A 22,617-nucleotide genomic window follows, 5' to 3' on the forward strand; every position below is an offset into this window, starting at 1 on the left:
GTCCAATTTTGCATGCCTTTTTTTTTTTTACAGTGTTCTGTGTATCTGTTTATAAGAATCTTGTCGCCCAGAAAAAACTGTTTGTCACACAGAAACACACACCTGCTGCAGCAAGATGGCGCCAGGACGCAGAGCAGCGATCTGTGACATACTTGTCAGTCACTATTAATAATTTCTTATGTGTCCAACCTCGTTCGTTGATTGTTAAAATTAATTTGTTAGTTCTAAATGCCATCATAATTATTTACAGGAAAACTTTCTATTTTTATTTCTCAAACAAATGTTTGGGCCTGAAAACAGTTTGGTATTATTTTCCTACTAAGGTTTGAACTTTGAGAGTGTTTACACACGAGAGAAAAGTGAGAAAATGTTCATGCCTGATTGAGAAAGTGTATAAACTGTGTAGTGAGGGGTTTTACAGCTTTGAAACGTCTATAATAATTGTAAAAAATAACGCTGCCTAACGTTGCGGTTTTGCGTATTTCGGGCAATTTTTTAGAACGTAACTCCAACGATTAATGAGGGACCACTGTAACACTTTATTGATTATATACTACAAAACGATTGATACGACGGCCGCTTTTGACGCTCTATTGGCACGCGTCGTGATTGGTGAAGTTCTTTTTCATTGCCGTCTTCCTGGCTTCCATGTCGTACAATGAGGGTGTGTCTGAAGCGGAGTCTGAATATTTATGGGCGTGTTTATTATAATTACGATCGTTTCCACTCGCCGCATTCATCAAGATCACGTCAGGCGTACGCCGGAAATGGGCAGGTGCGCACTACACACACACACACGTTTGTCCAGTCACACCCTGCAATATTCAACAATGACTCCTTCCCTGACAGCTGTCGTACGACTGCACACCAAACAGGAACCTGATCACATCCAGCTAATGGTGAAGTTCTGACTGAGGGCGAGACCGAGATCCTCAACTGCCAACACCTGCAGGGCGACACACAAAACCACACAGTGTTTTCAGAAAAATGACATCATCACAAAAAGTCAAATCAGTAACACAGCGTCAGCCTCACCTGGTTGTCTCTGTAGGTGAATGGTACATCACGGGAGTTTACCAGCACCCTGTTTGGCTTCTCTTTCACGCCGTAGAAGGACGCTTTATCCACAGTGATGTACGTGGCCTCCACATGGTTCTGCAGCACCTGAGATGTCATCATTTTCTGCACAATTAACAGAAGCTCATCAGCTTTAAGCCCCGCCCAGTCTGGGATTATTCTGTTGTTGTCTCGCACATGGTAGCCAAATCTACACACCCTGATATCACGTTGCGCGAGCTGCTGACCACGCAGGTTGAAACAAACCTGCTGTGCTCAGTGTGATGAGTGTGACATTAATAAATGATATCGATATCTATGCTCATAGCAACACTCACCAATCAAGCCAGAGTGTTCTGCTTTCCTCTGATAATGGATTTGGTTGTGAGAAAAACTTTTTTAAATAATTCATTTAGAAAGCTACTCTATGAGTGTGAACAAAATAAGTAATAAATAATGGCGATAACCTAGTTTTGTAATAGCAGACATGTCTGGAGAAATGCAGCCAGCGCTGTGTGATTTATCTATTACAGAGATAGATATAGATAGATACAGATAGATAGATATTGATAGAGAGATATAGACAGAGATATAGATAACATATTACCAGTCAAAAGTTTGGACACCCTTTCCCCATTCATGTGGATGGTACCGTGTGTTTCAACATTTGAGTGGTGCTGTACACTATGTTTTAATATGACTAAGGTTATGTAATACATAAACACACCAAACGGCAAATGTCAGCTCCCCCCAGTTTGTGTGTGATCAAAATTTCATGCATGCATGCAAAGCTTTTTGTCTTTTCTGCATTCTGCTGTAAGCAGGTACTTTTAATTTGACAAACACAGACTGTGGTGGAAGACATTAAAAGCACTACACTTTTCACTTATGGTACCAGGAGCATGACACTTACGTCACTCATGGTAACAGCAACATAACACTATTAAACTAACATGAACCACAATAACAACATTTAAAACCCCAAACTCCCATGGCGCATTGCAGCACAATGTCCACCATTTACTGGTTAGCCAAAATCAGTAATTTAAAAAAAAAAAATCTGTCCCATCAACTTTCCATTTTCACAGTGTTCATCCTTGACCCAAACTACATAATCATACCAAACAGCAAATGTCAGCTCTCTCCAGTTTTGCTGTGATTGAAGCCATACACACGCACACAGAGGCCACTTGGCTATTATAATATAGATTTTGCCTTCCCACCTATAAATACCCACATACCCCCTTGTTGGGGGTGGGGCTCCTCTGGAGCTGCCAATGGAGGGCAGTGCTGTGCTTACCTGAGTGACACTGAAGGTGATGTAAGCGTACTGATTGGTCTCATAGGTGTCGATAGTTTCTCCATCGTCCCAGAACAGATCTCCACTGGCGGAGCCATCATCAGAGAGAGCTGAGATGAGATGTAAAGGCTGACCGCTGCTGACCCACAGCGTCACGTTGGGCCGCTGTTAAAATACACAAAGACAAAAATAACGGAACAGAACGTACTAACTGCAAGGTCACACCTGTGACAGATTCAGCTACTGTGTGCACATCATGTACGGCACGTGCTCCACTTTAAGTGCTGCTGTTGTCAGTGAATCAAATATCTCTCTCATGTTGACAAACGCTTTTCAACAAATTATTCACCTGTACTGGAAGAACAGATCCCTCACGCAAATGCACGTTGATTTTATCGAGCGGTGCCTTAAGGTGGATTTCTTCACCTTTGCTGAGCAAACAGTTCCCCTGAGAGGAAAAACAATACATGAGCGCAAGAAAAACTTTTCGTGAGGATGACTGTTCAATAACAAATAAATGATTTGTTATTGAACAATAAATGATTTCATCCACGAACTCAAGAATCTCAGTCTGTGCACCTTCACTTGACTTCATCACAAACAGAATTTGTACATGTTACACAGTCTACTCAGAAATTTAAAAGACTGGGAAAATATGGATCCTTTTTTTTTTTTTTTTTTTTTTTTTTTTTTACAGTGTTCCCCACAGTGTGGCCAGTGGGCGAGACGTCACTACGTGCAGTCAGTCAGTCAGTCATGCAAAATTTCACTTGTGAGTTATTACTTCATTGAACTTCTAGATTATCACCAAACTTTGTAAATCCATTATGCGTAGCGACTCCAAGAAGCATACTGATTTTGGGGTCAAAAGGTCAAGGTCACTAGAGAGTAGTTGGTTTAAAAAAAAAAAAAAACTTGTGAGTATACTAACTTCTTTCCTAATGGCCTGACTGTTACCAAATGTGGTATGTGTGTTACACATGGTGACTCCAAGAAACCTATTGATTTTAGTGTCAAAAGGTCAAAACCAATTAACCTGATTTTGTAAGAGACTTCTGCAGAAAATCATCACTTGTCAACACAGAAATAAAAGACAAAAATTCTGACGCTTTGATCATTTTGCTGACTGTTTGCTGCTTTCACATCAGTATTTTCAGTACAGATGGTGAGAAAATGAATCTTTGAAAGCCAAAGTGTGACTCTGAAAAGCTCTGAGTGGCAGCTAGTGAATTTCAGCATTACATTAGCATATCGAGAAAAGACAGCGAGTTTGTTTTCAGTGTCAAACATGAACACATCTGCTGCTGTGATAAACAACTGTACACACAGGAAATACCAGCGGCTGAGTGCAGAGGATTTATAGTGAGGTCATATGTCAAGGGGCATGGACGAACTTGCAGCGTGATTATCTTTCCATAGCTAACCATATCCGTGTGGAGTTCAAATAGCACATTTCACTCTGTCACTTTCAAAAGATAATGAGAGGTGAAGATTTCTCAACAATACATCATTACTAAGATTTTCTGGGCTGCGAGATTAATGTGTTAATGGTTATGTAGGTGCCAACTCACTGATTTATAATGACAAAAATCACAGAATAAATCAATCTTATGACACTCTTTAGCTCCTGGCAAAAACATGTGGATGTTGGTTGGTCTTACCGTATCGTAGTCATACCACACGCCCTCTGGGAAGTACCCGACCACATAGTCTACTCCAGGATCCAGCACAGGTGTCACCAGTAAAGTCTTCCCCCACATGAACTGTTTATCAATCCCGTAGGTCTTAACATCTTTTGGGAACCTGTTAGAAGCAACACCAGTTATGTGCATCAAGGCCAACAACTAAACTGAATCATTGAACAGACAACACAAACGTGCTCATGAATTACTCACTCAAACATCAGTGGCCGTGCAACAGTGTGTCCGTGCACATGTGCATGATGGAAGAGAGTGTAGAGGACAGGGAAGAGAGAATAACGCAGCAGCAGAGCCTGTTTCATGGCTGTACGAGCCAGCGGACTAAAAACTGCTGGGTCCTGAGGCTGTAATGTAGTTACAAGAGCAGATAATTTAAAACAAATATGCTCCATGCTGTAAGGGTGTGTTTTTACCCATGGTGCTTTGTGCTCAGACTACAGCAGTGATGTTAAACTCTCACCTTCATACCTATGGAGTTGTGGTTGCGTGTGAAAGGATAAAAAGCCCCCACTTGTGTCCAGCGGACACACAGTTCCTCCTGTGGCTCCTCGCTGAAGCCACACACGTCTGCTCCCACCAGGGGAATACCCAGAAGGTTAAAGGTCAAGATACCTGAAGGACAGGAGCAGAGAGACAAGTCAAGACAGCCCAAAAACCAAAAAGTGAAGACTGAGAATACAAAGACACTAAAAGGACAACAGGACATGTGGACGATGGCAGATCCAGAATGACTGCAACATTTTATGCAAAACTGTTTGTGTAACCTCAAAGAACTCCTCTGTTTTTTTAATGTTGTTACTTGTCCTCCTTCTAAAGATAACTGCTAATACAAAGAAATGCATGTAGTTAATCCACATGAGGGTAAATGTGTGCAGAAGAAACACATTTCAAAGGAATGGAAAACTTGCAAATATTGTGCACAATGAAAAGGAGCTAAATAAACTAACTTACAACTAGCATATACAGAATTCTGTTTTCAACTGCCATTGCTTCTTCACACACGCATGTTAGAATGCTCAACTGCACAAAAGGAGATTATCAACTTCAGAATGGTCATCACCTTTTCAAAACAAAACTTGTTCTTGTGTTCTGAATGCCTAAATTAAAGACTTTTATTCACCTAACATAGGCGTGGCAGGGCCCTGCACACCGGTGAAGTGAGATATTGTTTTCACTGGCGTATGTGTGTGTGTATACATCTGAGTCTGTGGACAAATTTTACTCAAAAACATCTGGATGGATTTTCTTCTAACGTGGTGGGAATATTACTTGGACAGACATCTAGAGATAATTATATTTTGGAGTAGTTTAGTTAATGGTCAAAACTCAAGAAAATAATGGTTGGAAAACACCTTTTTTTTTTGGTATATCTTAACAACCAAGAAGCCTAGATGAATGATCTAAAATCACATTTGCATTTCATCATCAAGATTCAAAACTGGCTTAATCCATTTAATCTCAAATTTAGTCGCCAACTAGTCAATGACTAATGGTACCCGACTAGTCGGCTAATGATTTTCATTCCTCGTGCCAACCATAGTGAATGACTTCATACTGAAGTCATATGATAAAGTTGTACATAGTCAAAAACATCATTCCAGACACATGAAAATTCAGTAAGGTATATCTTATATATTATATTCCAATACTAAGCTGGAACAATGCTAGTATACTAAGATATTTAAATATATAAAAAGGAAGAGTAAAATAGAAGAGTAGAAAAGAGTAGAGCCACTTAGGTGCCTGGTCTTGAGAACCAGGGATGGTAGGTTTTTATCAAATCAAATCAATTTTATTTATATAGTGCCAAATCACAACAAACAGTTGCCCCAAGGCGCTTTATATTGTAAGGCAAAAGCCATACAATAATTACAGAAAAATCCCAACGGTCAAAACGACTCCCTGTGAGCAAGCACTTGGCGACAGTGGGAAGGAAAAACTCCCTTTTAACAGGAAGAAACCTCCAGCAGAACCAGGGTCAGGGAGGGGAAGTCTTCTGCTGGGACTGGTTGGGGCTGAGGGGAGAGAATCAGGAAAAAGACATGCTGTGGAAGAGAGCAGAGGTCAATCACTAATGATTAAATGCAGAGTGGTGCATACAGAGCAAAAAGAGAAAAACACTCAGTGCATCATGGGAACCCCCCAGCAGTCTAAGTCTATAGTAGCATAACTAAGGGATGGTTCAGGGTCACCTGATCCAGCCCTAACTATAAGCTTTAGCAAAAAGGAAAGTTTTAAGCCTAATCTTAAAAGTAGAGAGTTATCCCATGGGAACTCTCCCTACCCACCCAAGTGGCTCAAGAAAAAAGGTATATATAATAATAAGACATAAGACAGATAAGACATCATATATAGAACTTGTATTTAAAAATGAAGGGTAATAAACAACATATACAATAAATATTGTACCAAATAATATACAGGAGTAGGTATTAAAATCTAAATATTAAAACAGGAGAAGACTGTAGTATAGGTAATTTAGTATGTAGACTAGTAGTAAAATTAAATTATAGTAGGTAGGCTAAGCTATAAATCTGGTATTTTATTATACAACCCCTGGCAATAATTATGGACTCACCGGCCTCGGAGGATGTTCATTCAGTTGTTTAATTTTGTAGAAAAAAAGCAGATCACAGACATGACACAAAACTAAAGTCATTTCAAATGGCAACTTTCTGGCTTTAAGAAACACTATAAGAAATCAAGAAAAAAAATTGTGGCAGTCAGTAACGGCTACTTTTTTAGACCAAGCAGAGGGAAAAAAATATGGACTCACTCAATTCTGAGGAATAAATTATGGAATCACCCTGTAAATTTTCATCCCCAAAACTAAAACCTGCATCAAATCAGATCTGCTCGTTAGTCTGCATCTAAAAAGGAGTGATCACACCTTGGAGAGCTGTTGCACCAAGTGGACTGACATGAATCATGGCTCCAACACGAGAGATGTCAATTGAAACAAAGGAGAGGATTATCAAACTCTTAAAAGAGGGTAAATCATCACGCAATGTTGCAAAAGATGTTGGTTGTTCACAGTCAGCTGTGTCTAAACTCTGGACCAAATACAAACAACATGGGAAGGTTGTTAAAGGCAAACATACTGGTAGACCAAGGAAGACATCAAAGCGTCAAGACAGAAAACTTAAAGCAATATGTCTCAAAAATCGAAAATGCACAACAAAACAAATGAGGAACGAATGAGAGGAAACTGGAGTCAACGTCTGTGACCGAACTGTAAGAAACCGCCTAAAGGAAATGGGATTTACATACAGAAAAGAACAAGGTTACAATGGGCTAAGGAAAAGCAATCGTGGACTGTGGATGACTGGATGAAAGTCGTATTCAGTGATGAATCTCGAATCTACATTGGGCAAGGTGATGATGCTGGAACTTTTGTTTGGTGCCGTTCCAATGAGATTTATAAAGATGACTGCCTGAAGAGAACATGTAAATTTCCACAGTCATTGATGATATGGGGCTGCATGTCAGGTAAAGGCACTGGGGAGATGGCTGTCATTACATCATCAATAAATGCACAAGTTTACGTTGATATTTTGGACACTTTTCTTATCCCATCAATTGAAAGGATGTTTGGGGATGATGAAATCATTTTTCAAGATGATAATGCATCTTGCCATACAGCAAAAACTGTGAAAACATTCCTTGCAAAAAGACACATAGGGTCAATGTCATGGTCTGCAAATAGTCCAGATCTTAATCCAATTGAAAATCTTTGGTGGAAGTTGAAGAAAATGGTCCATGACAAGGCCCCAACCTGCAAAGCTGATCTGGCAACAGCAATCAGAGAAAGTTGGAGCCAGATTGATGAAGAGTACTGTTTGTCACTCATTAAGTCCATGTCTCAGAGACTGCAAACTGTTATAAAAGCCAGAGGTGGTGCAACAAAATACTAGTGATGTGTTGGAGCGTTCTTTTGTTTTTCATGATTCCATAATTTTTTCCTCAGAATTGAGTGATTCCATATTTTTTTCCCTCTGCTTGGTCTAAAAAAGTAACCGTTACTGCCACAATTTTTTTTTTCTGATTTCTTATAGTGTTTCTTAAAGCCAGAAAGTTGCCATCTGAAATGACTTTAGTTTTGTGTCATGTTTGTGATCTGCTTTTTTTTCTACAAAATTAAACAACTGAATGAACATCCTCCGAGGCCGGTGATTCCATAATTTTTGCCAGGGGTTGTAGAAACAGAAGCTATGATGTAATGTGTATTGGTATCTATCTAAAGTAACTCTGTTAGCATACTATAGGAAAATAAAAAGCATAATCTATATGCTATCAAATGGAACCCTAAGAACTTAGGTACTATATGTTGATATCTATAAAAGAACACATAAACTGATGAATCATTAAAAATCTACACCATGTAAAACAAAATGTAAATAACAAAAATAAGCTAGTTATAGTTAGAAGAGCTAAATTAGCCATTAATAAGACAACCATACCTAGCAAGCTAACAAGATAAACAAAAACGGTAATTAGTGTATAAAGTATAATACATGAACATTTATTGAACATTTATATTGTGGTGTGTAGAACACGCAGTGTATATACGTCAGCCTTCTGACGCCTTTCACTTCAGTTTGTCCTGTAGAAGCTGGCAAGAGAATCCATTTCCATCCATCTTTTTCTAATCCATGGTGGGAGATAATAACATAAAAATATGGCACTGATAATCACTTGAGAACAATGTGATGCTAACCTGCTAGAGATGTGTACAGGTCTTTCCACTGGCTCCTATTGTCTCCCAGCCAGTGACCAGAGTACATTCCCTGACTGGGAAACGTAGAGCGAGAAATCACAAAAGGTCTCTTTGGAATGATCCGCTTCAGAGCACTGGACACAAAGACATACATCACATGACACAGTGGGACATTTAAGCATCTTCTCTGAGTGGTACGAGTCTGTTTTATCAATACTGACGATACAGAGGCTTTAGCTTCCATGAGTCCATAGAGGCTGTGTACATTGTAGTGTAAGGAGTACTTCTGCACTGCAGATGCACACAGAGTTTTAGCTCTCAGCAAACCGCCAAGGATGCCTACAAATGAAAACAACACTTTTACACACTATGCACACTGTGTGTTTGAAGAAGTTGCGTGATGTTTGGCGGATCTGTGTATCCTACCTGGTGTATAAGGAGGGTTTTCAAGACTATTTGAAGGGCAACCAATGGTGGACCCATCTAAGAAATTTGATGGCTCATTCATGTCCTAAAATGAGGTGTAAGACATGGAACATATATTCAGATTTAGAGTGATTCAGTGATTTTTCAGTGTGATCTATGAATTCAATACTTACAATCCACAATCCGTCAAATGGAACCTTTTCATGAAACCTCTTCAAGTTGTCGTACCACCACTCATGGGTCACATTGTCAGAAAAATCTGGATACGCTGTCAGACCAGGCCATACCTAAAAGAAGGCAGAGAGATTTTTATTTTATTACACTTATTGTGCATCTAAAACACTACTGAGTCAAATACGTATTTAACACATGTAGTGGCATAACCTTCTGTGTAAGATTGGTGACATTTTCTTGATATACCAATGGATTAAAAACTCTACCAGTCTTAGAAGTTAGCTGCAGTCAGTTTGTTTACCTCTGATGTCACACACAGTAAATAGTCCCTACAAAAACTTGATATCACCAGCAACACGTTATTAATAATAATCATGGGTTTTTTTCTGGGCAATACTGATGGTGAAGGAACAAAGCAACCAAGCAGGGGGTGGCCACCCTTATAATTTGAAAATCTGAGGTGAAATAGAGCATTGTGAGGTTACACAAGAGGGAAAATTATTGTTTCTTCTTGTATTTTTTGCTGAAAAGTGAGGGAGTAAATTTAAATAATAAAGAACATAAATTTCAGAGTTATCTTTGACCTTCCGTGACAAAAGCGTACTTTAATGGCTCACGTTTTCCTTGTAACTTTACTTCAAAACACACTTATTTTGAGTCAAACGTTAAACCAAATTTCAGAAGTAAATGATTAATGTACATCATATATTTGTAAGGATTTTTCTTTGGAAAACTATCATGAGATCTCTATCTGCTCTGAAACACATCAGGTTCTGTAGTTTGCTGTCCTCCACGTTGGGCCCCATGAGTATCCTTCATAGTACACCACGGTCAAAGTAGAATTTGGTTTGTGGTGATGCTGAGTGGTGGGAGTGCGTGCTCAAGGGGGCTAGCCATTAAGAATAACGGGTTTCAAAGACACACGCAGCACTGTGTGTGTTTGGTGGAGATGGCCCATAAGAGCGTGCATGCTGAAATTACAGTACCCCTGTTCCCCGGTTTAGAAAAACCAGGGATAATTATAATAATAATTTGTACAGTTTTCACAATGTAGATACAAAGTGCATCACAATTAAAAACAAGAATAATTAAATATTGAAACCCAATTAAAAAAAAAATCAATAATAAAGAATACACCTAAAAGCTAAATTAAAACACTAACGTACAAATGAACACACCCACAGTGAGTATAAACAGTCAAGAATGTGAGTTGCATCTTAAAAAGTTGTAAGTAATCATTCATAAAAAGGATGATTTTGATAACTACACTCTGCAATATCAATTTCCTGCAACCAGTTTCTTTTTTTACTGAATGGCACTGTGGCAAGAATGACAAAGAAAGGAGCATAAGATCAGAGATAATAAATGAAAGATCGTTTCAACCGGCTCCTAACCCAAACCATGTCACCTCAGGATTTGTGTCTCACCTTTCCAATAAGCGTTTTCCCCTCAGCATTTTTAATAAAAACTCCTCTCTTTAGCCCTTCGTCATAAGGCCAGTACGAGCCCTCAGGCTGGACGCTGCTGATACCTGGATCCTAAACATTTAGAAACAAGGGTTGCATCATCATGTTAGCTCAGAATAAAATGCACATCAAAGTAAGCACGTTATCCTGCCTGCGCACCAGGATCATGACGTAGCGTTGGTTGTGATCATGGAGGTCCTTGACCAGGTCAGGCAGTGAGGAGAAATTTGTTGAATCCAAAGTGAAATCCAAAAACTGGTCCATGTAGTCAACATCATTCCACTGGACATCCTAAAAATGAAACACAGAACACAAATAAGTACTGAATAAAATGACAAAGTCATTCCTAATTATACATGTTCTGTAGGGCTTACATTACCTGTGGTATCTCATACCGCCTCATGTTTTTGACAACCTCCCAGGTGGCACTGCTGGAGTCGTAACCCCAACGACAGAGATGGTAGCCTAATGCCCAGTAGATGGGCATAGCTGGGTAGCCTGAGAGAAAGCAAAGTTCAGTGGATGACAATGTATCAGAGTCCAGAACAACCTAAAGACCTCGAAGTCTGGATATCCCCAGAAATGTTTTGACAGTCTCAGTGTATGTATATATATATATATATATATATAAAATGACAAATTCAGAGGGGGAACAAATCACCTTATTTGGTGTTTTCGCAATGGTGGTGGACTGTGTATCACCAAAACTGGCCCTAAATCTCCTGCAGGCATTCAATTAGGTTCAGATCAGGTACAAGCAAAGGCCATAGCACACAATTCACACCATTTTCATTCCCATCAAATCATTCATTAACTGCTTATACCCAAAGATTGAGGCATTCATTGTGTTTCACCACTCATTATCTCACACTGCCTCTGCGAGGGGGCTACAGAAATGTGCTCCATCCGTATGCCTGAGTGACTGTCTCGAATACTTGACAGCAAATCAACACAAACCAGAATATTTGTTCATCTGCTCTACAGCACTTGAGAAGTTGAGTGAGGAATTGAGTCTGTGGGTTTGTGATCATCCTGGAACAAATGGGTAATGGACTCAGTTTACATAGCACAAAAGGATGCAGGCCTTCGATGACTTCCTGGACTCTGTAAGCAGAAGTGCATCTATACGTGTCTTGTAGAGACATTAATTTATCTCAGGAGTGGCATTAATGTTTTCCCTATAATATGTTACACATCTATACACAGTCATACTAACCTATGACTTCCACGTACTGTTCAATCACTGAGCCAGGATCAGGACCGAGGAAGATGTAGAAGTCAAGGATTCCACCAATGGTGCGCCAAGTGACAGCTGGAGCAGGCTGAAGGACCACATCTAATGAAATATAAGATTTATTAAGAAGTAACCTTCTGTTTGAACAGATACACAACAGAAGTAACACTATAACAAGAGCATGGGCTCCCAAAAACTTCCTATATATTTGTAGTGTCAACTGTCGGTAGCATGACCCAAGCAGAGGGTCACCCCTTTGAGTCTGGTCTGCTTGAGGTTTCTTCCTCAAATCATCAGAGGGAGATTTTTCTTACCACTGTCGCCTGTGTGCTTGATCTAGGGGTTGGTAAGGTTAGACCTTACTTGTGTGAAGCGCCTTGAGGCAGCTTTGTTGTGATTTAGCGCTATATAAAGTAAATAAATTGAAGTGAATTAATATATCTTGAATAATTATACCTGCCTGTGGACAACTGAGCCTTATTTAGAAAAGCACAAAGAATTAAGATTAAAAGTTGACTGACGCACTAAAGTTGAAAGTTCATCCAAAAGCAAGTTCATAGGGAGAATAATGTTAAGGTTAAAACGACTGTTAAAAGTGAAGGAAAGTGATTATTAGCGTAAAGATCAACAGTATCAGAAGCATAATACAGTGTCAGTTCATGTGGGCTTTTTCTCCTGTTCACGTCCTATAGAACAGTGCACCAGACCCTTTATTCTATCCTTGTGGGTGGTAAGCACACATGGAGGTGACAATACCTCCTGGTTGTCTCCCAGGTATGTCCAACTGGGACGAGGCAATGTGGAAGAACCATAACATGCTGGAGAGATTATACCTCTCAGCTGGCTTGGAAATACCTCGGGATTCCCCATGAGGAGTTAGAGGACTTGGCTATGACTAGGGAAGTGTGGAATGAGCTGCTTAGTCTGCTGCCACCATGACTCGAACAAATGGCAGAAAATGAATGAATGAAAAGACCATGAATGATTTTTCTATGTTCACCAAACAATACAAGAAAAAAAAAAAAAAAGCAATAGATGATTGTAGACGAGATTCAATACAGACTCAAGTGTGCAGGAACTGCCTTTAGCCGGCTTCACACCTGTGTTTTCAACAACAGTGACCTTTGACACGAGAAGAAAGCTGTTGTCATACCAACCCTGCTGTACTGATCTGAGACCTGGTCCAACACCCCGACTTCAAGACCCTTGAGTGATTCCACCAACATTGCCTCGGGAATATCCTCCGGACCAGGTGGGAAGACTACCATACCAGCATTAACGTCCTGGCTGAAGCCAAGTTCCAGAGCACAGTGTGTGTCATCATCAAGAACCAGTTTCAGCGGGTGGGTCACGTCATCAGGATGGATAACACCCGACTTTCGTCGCAAATCTTCTACTCCAGGCTGAGCGGGGAAAAAAACATCCCGAGGAAGGCAGAAGAAACACTACTACAAGGCGCTGCTGAAGCACAACCTCAAGAGCTGCTCCATCAACTGGAAGAACTGCAAAGAAGCGAGTGACCGAGCCAGCTGGCGAGCAATGATCCACAGGGGAGTGGAAGTCTTTGAAGAAAAATGTAGATGAACAACACAGAGGAGATGAGGAGAAAGAGAGAAAGATCCTGACCGGCAGAAGCTTCTCACAGCAACTATGTGCAGCGGATGTAAGAAACAGCGTGCATCAAGACCTGAACATGGCCTGTTCTGTCCACCAGCCTGTCTGGGAATCAATGAAGAAACAATCTTCCTTGCCACTGAGGAATTGCCACAACGATGGCAATTATTATTCTAATAACAGAAGTTTGTATAAAAAGATCCTAGAAAGATAAAATTTTGAATGTTTTTGCTGAAAAATGGCAGCCCCAGTCCCTGATCAGGAGCCTCAAATCTCAGCAGATCTGATAAAAGTTAATGAGAAAGAGGAGGGGAAAAAAAGCCTTAGTTTTACAATTTTGTATGACCGTATGACAGTGTTGGAAAAATGTGACTGACTTTTCACTTAGAACTAACACATAACCCATTTCTATCCACAGCTGCGGACAGATTTCAGAAATTCATCACATGACTGAAGTTGAGACTTCTGCTTTCATAAAGTTGCTTATTGTTGACATTTAAAACAGCTGTGAAACTGTGAGTATCAGCCATTTTTTTTGTACTTCTGCTTCCCATTAAATCAAACATTATGTGAGTCACAGCCGATGTGAAAATTAGCAGACTGACCCATCGCGTTGCTGTTCAGGAGGAAGAATCCATGCGCGTTTCCTCCGTCCTCCATGGCCAGATAAAAGGGATGGGCGCCATACAGGTTTGTCTGTTCCTATGGTGCAGGAAGCACAACATTATATACAGGTTTTCACATGAGCGCTCACACTGTTTTCAATAAAAAGAGAAGTGTGGTTACAGTTGGAGGCACGTCTCTGGTCCACAGGGTGAGCGTGTTCCAGTGCACGTCGTGCAGAAAGGTGGAGCGGTGCTCCCCCAGACCATAGAGGAACTGGCTGGGCAGGGAGGTGGAAAACTGAAGAAACTGATCCGCATAGAAGAGAGGTGCCACTGTGGTGTTCAGACTAGCAGGAGAGGAAAAGATATCAATATTACAGGATATTAAATGGCGGCTGTGGTGTGCAGGTTTTAAGCGTTGTGGTGTAGCGGTGTTCCCGCTTACAGTACTGCTCCTGTGGATCTCCTCTTGACGATCAGACCAAAGGGCTCTTTGGAAACCTCTACCACATAGTCTGAACGTTCTGCCTTCTTGGTGACACTGGGAACAGATATTGGAACTTCGAAGCGTGACTTAGAGGGGTCGGTAATCTAGAGTGAAAAATTTGAGAAATACAGATAGCATGCATTTAACAGACCAAACAAATAAATTACCATCAAACTTAATAAATAGTCCAGAACAAGACCAAGTCCACACGGCTTGGAACATTACCACAGAAGGATAAACTTTTGTTGTGTAAGGTCGAGACTTCTATGCAACATCTTGAGATGACATCTGCTGTGATTTAGGGCTGTGTAAATAAACTGAAATTGATCTGGAAGTGGTTCTTATCGCTTCATCAGCAACCAGCTAGGCTGCATTTAAGACTAGCTCATGTCCCTGAACCAGATGCAGTGTGCGGTTTGATTACATTTCTCTGAGACTGTTAGGTCTTAAGTAATTTGCAGGAGTTTACAAGACTATCAAATGCTGTACATATCAAAATTATTTTTCATGGAGTACTGCAGGGTTCTGTATTTGGCCCTCTGCTATTCTCTCTACATAGAACCTCTTGGACAGATGTGACACTACGGAGTTACTTTTCACTGTTACACGGATGACACTCAGGTTTACATGTCGAATAATGCAAATAATCTCTCTCAGAATCAAATTTGAGAGAACAGCCTGGTATCAGTGAAAAACTGGATGGCTTCTAATTTCTTACTTTTCACTTCGAATGAGGCTATGACGTCATCTCACTTTTCAGGTAGCTCAGCGGGATGTAGACCTGGGTTCTATTCACAGTCATGTGACCTGTCTGTATCATTGAATCACTTCATCCGATACAGGTTACTTCCCCAGCTGAGGCGGGATTGGGAATTCATCTGCAGCTGGATACCTGCCTTGGCTGTGGAAGTAACATGCTCTCTGTCCAGGAAGAGTCACTGACCATCATCTACTTCAAAATGTGTAATCCAGGGTTAGGCACCAGCACCAATGGGCCTCGGGGCCTATATAGAACTGACTTACACATAATACCCACCCTGATACGTAGGCGTGTTTCAGTCTCATAACGTGACTCCAACTCAAGAGTTAAGATGTCTCCTGTGTAGTAGGTCTTCATCTCCTTTAAAAGCGTACCTTTCTGTCCCAGAGATGTGTCATTTATTGACACAAGTGAGTAAGAAGGGAACTGTTGGGGGTAGAAACACCAAGGAATATTGTTTCTTCTTGATGAGGCAGGAATAAAGCAACAGTTCCTCGCTTCACACAATTCTCTGATCACAACTACCCCTCTCTCAGGGTAGCAATCAAACCTCCACACTTCAGGAATTAAACTGCAAGAGTCACGGCTATGAGCAGCTGTACTGTTGACGAAGCCGGTTTGTACTTCAGAATCTGGAGTTCGTAGTGGTGCAGGCTGAGGGGGTTTATGTGGTAGCAGGTCGGAGTTATGATGCAGCCAGAAGATGGTGCCCAGGAGCCAGGCTCCAATGACGATCAGCAGAAAACAGCCGATGACCAGCACAGCTGTAGTTACAGAGCACGAAAGCTTCCGTGAAAGCAATGATGTTTCCTCTGCTTCATGATGCTACAAAGACAATGAGGATATCACATGGGCAATAAATTAAATCCAAAACAGAAAACACCTCCACAATGTAAAAACCTAACTATTTTAGCCCTAACTTGAAACACATATCACCACAAATGGTCTGTTCTCAGTCCAAAACAATTTAGAATTTTCAACCTAGAGCCAAAACATAATGTGTACAACAGACATGCCCTAGTCTCAAACATTATAGGCTAGTCATTTTAGCAGTATTATGAGTGCAGTTATTCACAATATGGCTTGATCTGCAACAAAGGGCTCACAGTTTTTTAACCTCATGTATGTGAACACTGAGCAAAAATATAAATGCAACACTTTTGTTTTTGCTCCCATTTTTCATGAGCTGAACTCAAAGATCTAAAACATTTTCTATATACTTAAAAGACCTATTTTTCCTCAAATACTGTTCACAAATCTGTCGAAATCTGTGTTAGTGAGCATTTCTCTTTTGCCAAAATAATCCATCACACCTCACAGGTGTGGCATATCAAGATACTGATTAGACAGCATGATATTTGCACAGGTGTGCCTTAGGCTGGCCACAATATAAGGCCGCTCTAAAACATGCAGTTTTATCACACAGCACAATGCCACAGATGTTGCAAGTTTTGATGGCATGCTGACTGCAGGAATGTCCACGACTGCATCAATGTCCACCAGAGCAGAGCTGTTGCCTGTGAATTCATTGCTCTACCATAAGCCATCTCCAAAAGCATTTCAGAGAATTTGGCAGTACATTCATCCGGCCTCACAATCACAAACCGTGTGTAACCACACCAACCCAGGACCTCCACATCCAGCATGTTCACCTCCAAGATCATCTGAGACCAGCCACCCGGACAGCTGCTGCAAAAACTGGTTTGCAGAACCAAAGAATTTCTGCACAAACTGTCTCAGGGAAGCTCATCTGCATGCTCCTCGTTCTCATCAGGGTCTCAACCTGAGTGCAGTTTGTCGTCGTAACCGACTTGAGTGGGCAAATGCTCACATTTGATGGCGTCTGGCACGTTGGAGAGGTGTTCTCTTCACGGATGAATCCCGATTTCCACTGTTCAGGGCAGATGCTAGACAGTGTGTGTGTGGTGTCCTGTGGGTGAGTGGTTTGCTGATGTTAACGTTGTGGATTGAGTGGCCCATGATGACAGTGGGGTTATGGTATGGGCAGGCCTATGTTATGGACAATGAACACAGGTGCATTTTATTGATGACATTTATATGCACAAAGACACCGTGACGAGATCCTGAGGAACATTGTTGTGCCATTCATCCACAACCATCACCTCATGCCGTGGCATAATACGACAGCATGTCCCAGTTCCTGCCAATATCCAGCAACTTCGCATAGCAAATGAAGAGGAGTGGACCAACATTCCACAGGCCACAGTCAACAACCTGATCAACTCTATGCGAAGGAGATGTGTTGCACTGTGTGAGGCAAGTGATGGTCACACCAGATACTGATTGGTTTTCTGATACCCCCCCCCCAAACTCAATAAAGCAAAACTGCATATTTCAGAGTGGTCTTTTATTGTGGCCAGCCTAAGGCACACCTTTGCAATTATCATGCTGTCTAATCAGCATCTTGATATGTCAGATCTATAATGTGTGGCAAAGGAGAAGTGCTCACTAACACAGATTTAGACAGATTTGTGACCAATATTTGAGAGAAATAGGTCTTTTGTGTATATAGAAAATGTTTTAGATCTGAGTTCAGCTCATGAAAAATGGGAGCAAAAACAAAAGTGTTGCATTTATACTTTTGTTCAGTGTAAGACTAAATGAAATCATCTGTTCCAAGGGTGTTAATTTTATTCCTCCTTAGTAGCAAAAAGTGCAAGGGGAAACTGACTTTTTTCAACTTCAGGTCACAGTCTGTGGATGCACATCCAAATCACATAGTTTCTAGCATAATTAATAATTTAATGGTCATTATAAGTAGACACAACTGACACATACTGTGCCAAAAGTGCAGAACTGAACCTTTCCCAGAAGACAAAGTTAAGAATTAAAGCCTCAAGAGACTGACAGATATAAACAAACATTCATGTGTTTCAACTTTTAAGATTTATTTAATATTGCAGCCAAGTCACATGTCATTTGCAGAAAAGTGGATAATATCCCTTGGCTGTTTAGCTTCTTATTCTCAACAACTAATCCCAGGTTGATTAAAACTGTTTCATAATTGCCTTGTGTAAACTGTGCCAACAAATGCACAAGCAAAAAAATGTATAACCAACGCGGTGGAGGTAAATAGTTCGATGAGGGAGTGCTAGCATGCATAAACTCACTATTGCTGCAGCTGGAACAGGACGTGGTTCATCCAACAAGACCCCCCTAGAGAACTGAACATCATCAGGGAAAAGCCGCTTGTACGACACCATTCTGATAGTGTGTGTTTGTCAATCAGTGTCTGAACAGACAGAGAGAGACAGAGACAACGATCAGTCCTTTTGTGGCGGGTAGGGGAAGAGAGAGCATAAGAGATGTGAAAGTGAAAATGACGGTTTCACGGTTTGCACATTTCAGTGGGCTCGGTCAAACACACAATAACACATTACAGATGAAACCAACTGGAGAAACACTACAGGCTTCATTTTGAATAAGCAGATAAAAATAAATGAACAATTACAATCTGCTTCTACCTAAAGGGTCAGGTGTTCAAAACAGGGGTGGTTGATATGAAACAGTCTTCCTGATCTGTAATTTATTTAGAGTGTAATCACAGATTATCGTTCTTGTAACAAAATAGCTGCCGTCTGGAAACTGACCCAGGTGCTGAGGAACCACAGGTATTGGAGCAATAACTGATAATGTGACAGGTCCGGAACTGGGCCTACTGCAAAACCTCTTAATTTTACAGGTCAGGTCCAGGGCAGACGGGGCTCTCTTCATATAATCTTTCAATCCCAAAGGTTGAGGACCCAGACAAAGACATGACCGCAGAGGTAAGTGAATCTTTCTACAAAGCTGAGACTTTCATTGCATACAAATACACTTATAATAAGTGAGTCCAGGAAGTCATTCTAAGCCTGGATCCCAGTCTTGATCCAGATCAATCAGTCTCCTCACTCAGCTTCAAAAATGCTACAATCAAGGCATCCACTGATGCTGTACAAATGACAGCATCATCCACAAAGTCAAGGTCAGTGAACCTTTGTTTGCCAACAAAGGCATCTAATATGGTGCCTTAGGTGGCTTTCAAATAAAAACGGGGGAAACCTCATGTTTGACAAGGCAGAACAAAGGAAAAAGGAAAGCAAATTAATAACTTTCAAGTTCAGACTTAAGGCACACTTATTTTCCCCGTATGGCTAGCATACTGGCATAATATAGTTCTATGCTTTTTACTCTTTTAATTCATTTTATTAGGAAACTGAGCATGCCGCAGCCTCAACCTCACCTTGAATTCTGGATCTTTTAGTGAAGCTTAGGGCCACACTCTAACGAACGCCACTAGCTTAACTTCTGACAAGCTAAAGTGGACGCTCTCGTTATGGCCGAACAACTTTCCACAGTTTCTGGGGATTCTGTGTTAGTACACGCCCACGGCTGATGTGCTTGATGAATTCCTGCGCAAAAAGTAGTTCCCAGATAATTGTGATATATTCCTGTGAGATAATGAGTATATCTCATCTAAATCAATTCTAAAATTTACCAGTAATAAAATTATGAAGATAACTGAAGTTTTAAGAGTGGCCATAATAAATATTTAAGAAACTTAAAAGTTTATGAGCATTGCAAACATTGACACGATGGAGTTTGATGCGGAAGAGTTTAGAAAGATATGATTGGAATGTTTTGATGACCATTTACAGTTGGCAATGAAAGACCTGGGTGTTAACTTCGTGTTAAAGTCAGAACAAGAAGCTGCACTGAAAGAGATCTATCTGGGAAGAGACCGTTCTGTGTGTTGTTGCTCCAACGAGAGCGGCACGCTGAGCAGTTTCGCGAAAGCAGTCTGGCGAGCTCATTCTGTGGGTGCACGATATTCCATAATGCTAAAATAGCAGAGATGTCGGTCCAATGAGAGCGACACTCTGAGTAGGGTGGCTTAGGGCTAGTGGCCGGCGATCACCTTCGTATTTCCTGTTTTTCTTGTTGTTTAATGCTTGCAAATTATACTGTATTTCTTGTCTTTCTGATGTCTGATTCTGTTTTTTCTCTCTGTTTAAGGTGCAGCTCCATCCAGAGATGGGTGTGGTATTTGTGCTGGAGACTGTCCTGTCCTGTGTGCCAACAGCATTTCCTGTATATTTGTTTTGTGAATTGTTCTGTAATTTGTGTCTGTAGCATGGCACAAGTAGAGGGTCACCCCTTTGAGTCTGGTCTGCTTGAGGTTTCTTCCTCAGAAGGAGTTTTTCCTTGCCACTGCTGCTCTGGGGGCTAGTAAGGTTAGACCTTACTTGTGTGAAGCGCCTTGAGGCAACTCTGTTGCGATTTGGCACTATATATAAAAATGAAAAATAAATTGAAATTGAATAAAATGTCATTATAAAACCAACATGTATGTGGACTGCATTTTAAGACAGAATTAAAATATTTTTAGACCGATGCAAGTTTTCAGAGTCACAACTTAATATTTTACTGCAGGCTCTGTGTGTGTGTGTGTGTGTGTGTGTGTGTGTGTGTGTGTGTGTGTGTGTGTGTGTGTGTGTGTGTGTGTGTGTGTGTGTGTGTGTGTGTGTGTGTGTGTGTTGGGGGGGGGGGGAGGTGCACTCCACTCCTTGGATGTATTATGATACTTATTAATTAGACTAAAATCTGTTCAACTTAAAAAAGATGATCCTTACAAAGAAAACTGAGATAGGACAGGTCGTTTTCTTTTTATCTGCAGTGCTCTGTCTTACACACTACAAAACCAAGAGGGGTCATTTAGTTTGTTTTACAAAACAATAACACAAAAGTTCGTTTGTCTGAAACTGACAGTGGTCCAGGGCTAGCTAACTTTAGCGGTAAGCTAAAGATAACATTATCTCCACTTACCTTACGTGAAGATATTTTCACAGCCACGAAAATAATAAAGCATCAAGAAAAAACTTTATGATCTAGATTTTGTGAACTACATAAATTCGAAATTTAACACCTCTAAAGCAGTCCACATCGTGTGAAAATGACTTGTTTTTAGCCGTGTTGTCTTCACGTCTGGTAATGGGAAGAACTCGTTGAGGGTACAGAAATGGTGCATTGCTGCCACCTACCGGCGTGGAGTACAGATGTAAAAAAAAAAAAAATCTCGGTCGATGCTGAAAGCATCCTGTGATAATCCCTACATTTTTGGTAGGGATTGAAGTATTTCATCATATATTTTCTAAACCTGTTTATTCCAGCTAAGGGTTAAGTTTTTCTTAAAAGCAAAAATTTACAAGAAATCAAGGCACTGTGCAAGACCTGCTTTCATACAAGAAAGTGCAAACAAATTTTGTCCAGTCTCCCATGTGCCTTCTGGCAAAGTAGCTGAAATTTCACATCCTTTTAAGAAAATCCTTCATTGTACCACTTAATCATGAAGCTGGTGGTGATGCAACATGCTAAGTTTGCATTATGTGGCTTCTCCAATCACAGCTGCAGAAGCTTCTGAATCTTCACTTGCATAGTCGGTTTTTGAGAACTGCCTCATCCTGGCAGTATCATGTTTGTATTTCTGCATGATGAATGCAAACTAAGCCAAAAACATATTTCGTAACTTGGAAATGTTGACGTATCCACTGAATGAGAAGATTACCATGACCATTACTGTTCAGTACATGTCCCATATAACTTGACCTGGACGACACTGAGTGAAAGATAAACTATATTTCTTACTGCCTTTATTTCGTCCAATCAGGCTTACAGGAAGGTTTCTTAAAAAAAAAAACAAAAAAACAATTTACAGTATATGGTTTTTAAAAGCCGTCTAAACTAGTTGAACCTGATTCATGGCTTAGTTGTTCAGTATGTGCTGTCTAACATGAGAAGAAATTAATCAATGTTCAGACAAAACTTTTATTTTTCCTAACATACATTCATTCTTTCATGTGGCCACTATTCAACATTAAACTCATGAATTACAGCTTCATGTGCTTCATTCATTGCTTGCCAGCTATAATGAATCTGATACGAAAACCACGATTCATGAATGAAATCCAGTTTCCACATACAGTCTGAATGACAAATACTGCACAGAAGAAAGTCTAATCAGGCCTTAAATGAGTCTTTCTACAACCATTAATACTCCAAATATGACTAAGATTTCAAT

General features: G+C 40.5%; 1 protein-coding gene across 2 annotated transcripts; it reads right to left on the bottom strand.

Moving 5' to 3' along the window:
* Window positions 1-686: 686 nt before the first annotated feature.
* Window positions 687-21,539, bottom strand: si:ch73-12o23.1 (lysosomal alpha-glucosidase). 2 transcript variants are annotated; one of them, XM_034187344.1, is made up of 21 exons: window positions 21,366-21,539; window positions 18,671-18,792; window positions 15,816-16,364; window positions 14,738-14,883; window positions 14,474-14,639; window positions 14,293-14,389; window positions 12,056-12,175; window positions 11,219-11,337; window positions 10,999-11,130; window positions 10,801-10,911; window positions 9,373-9,486; window positions 9,200-9,284; window positions 8,995-9,112; window positions 8,774-8,907; window positions 4,517-4,668; window positions 4,252-4,400; window positions 4,018-4,159; window positions 2,706-2,804; window positions 2,357-2,521; window positions 1,036-1,182; window positions 687-946 (listed from the first exon to the last, which is right to left on the bottom strand). In XM_034187344.1, the coding sequence occupies exons 2-21, from the start codon at window positions 18,761-18,763 to the stop codon at window positions 884-886; spliced, it is 2,901 nt and encodes a 966-aa protein (XP_034043235.1). In that variant the 5' UTR covers window positions 18,764-18,792; window positions 21,366-21,539; the 3' UTR covers window positions 687-883. The 2 variants fall into 2 exon arrangements, with proteins under 2 accessions (XP_034043235.1, XP_034043234.1); XM_034187343.1 differs by having other exon boundaries at window positions 18,671-18,801.
* Between the last annotated feature and the right edge of the window lie 1,078 nt (window positions 21,540-22,617).

Source organism: Thalassophryne amazonica, chromosome 15 (genome assembly GCF_902500255.1).
Source record: "Thalassophryne amazonica chromosome 15, fThaAma1.1, whole genome shotgun sequence".
NCBI lineage: Eukaryota > Metazoa > Chordata > Actinopteri > Batrachoidiformes > Batrachoididae > Thalassophryne > Thalassophryne amazonica.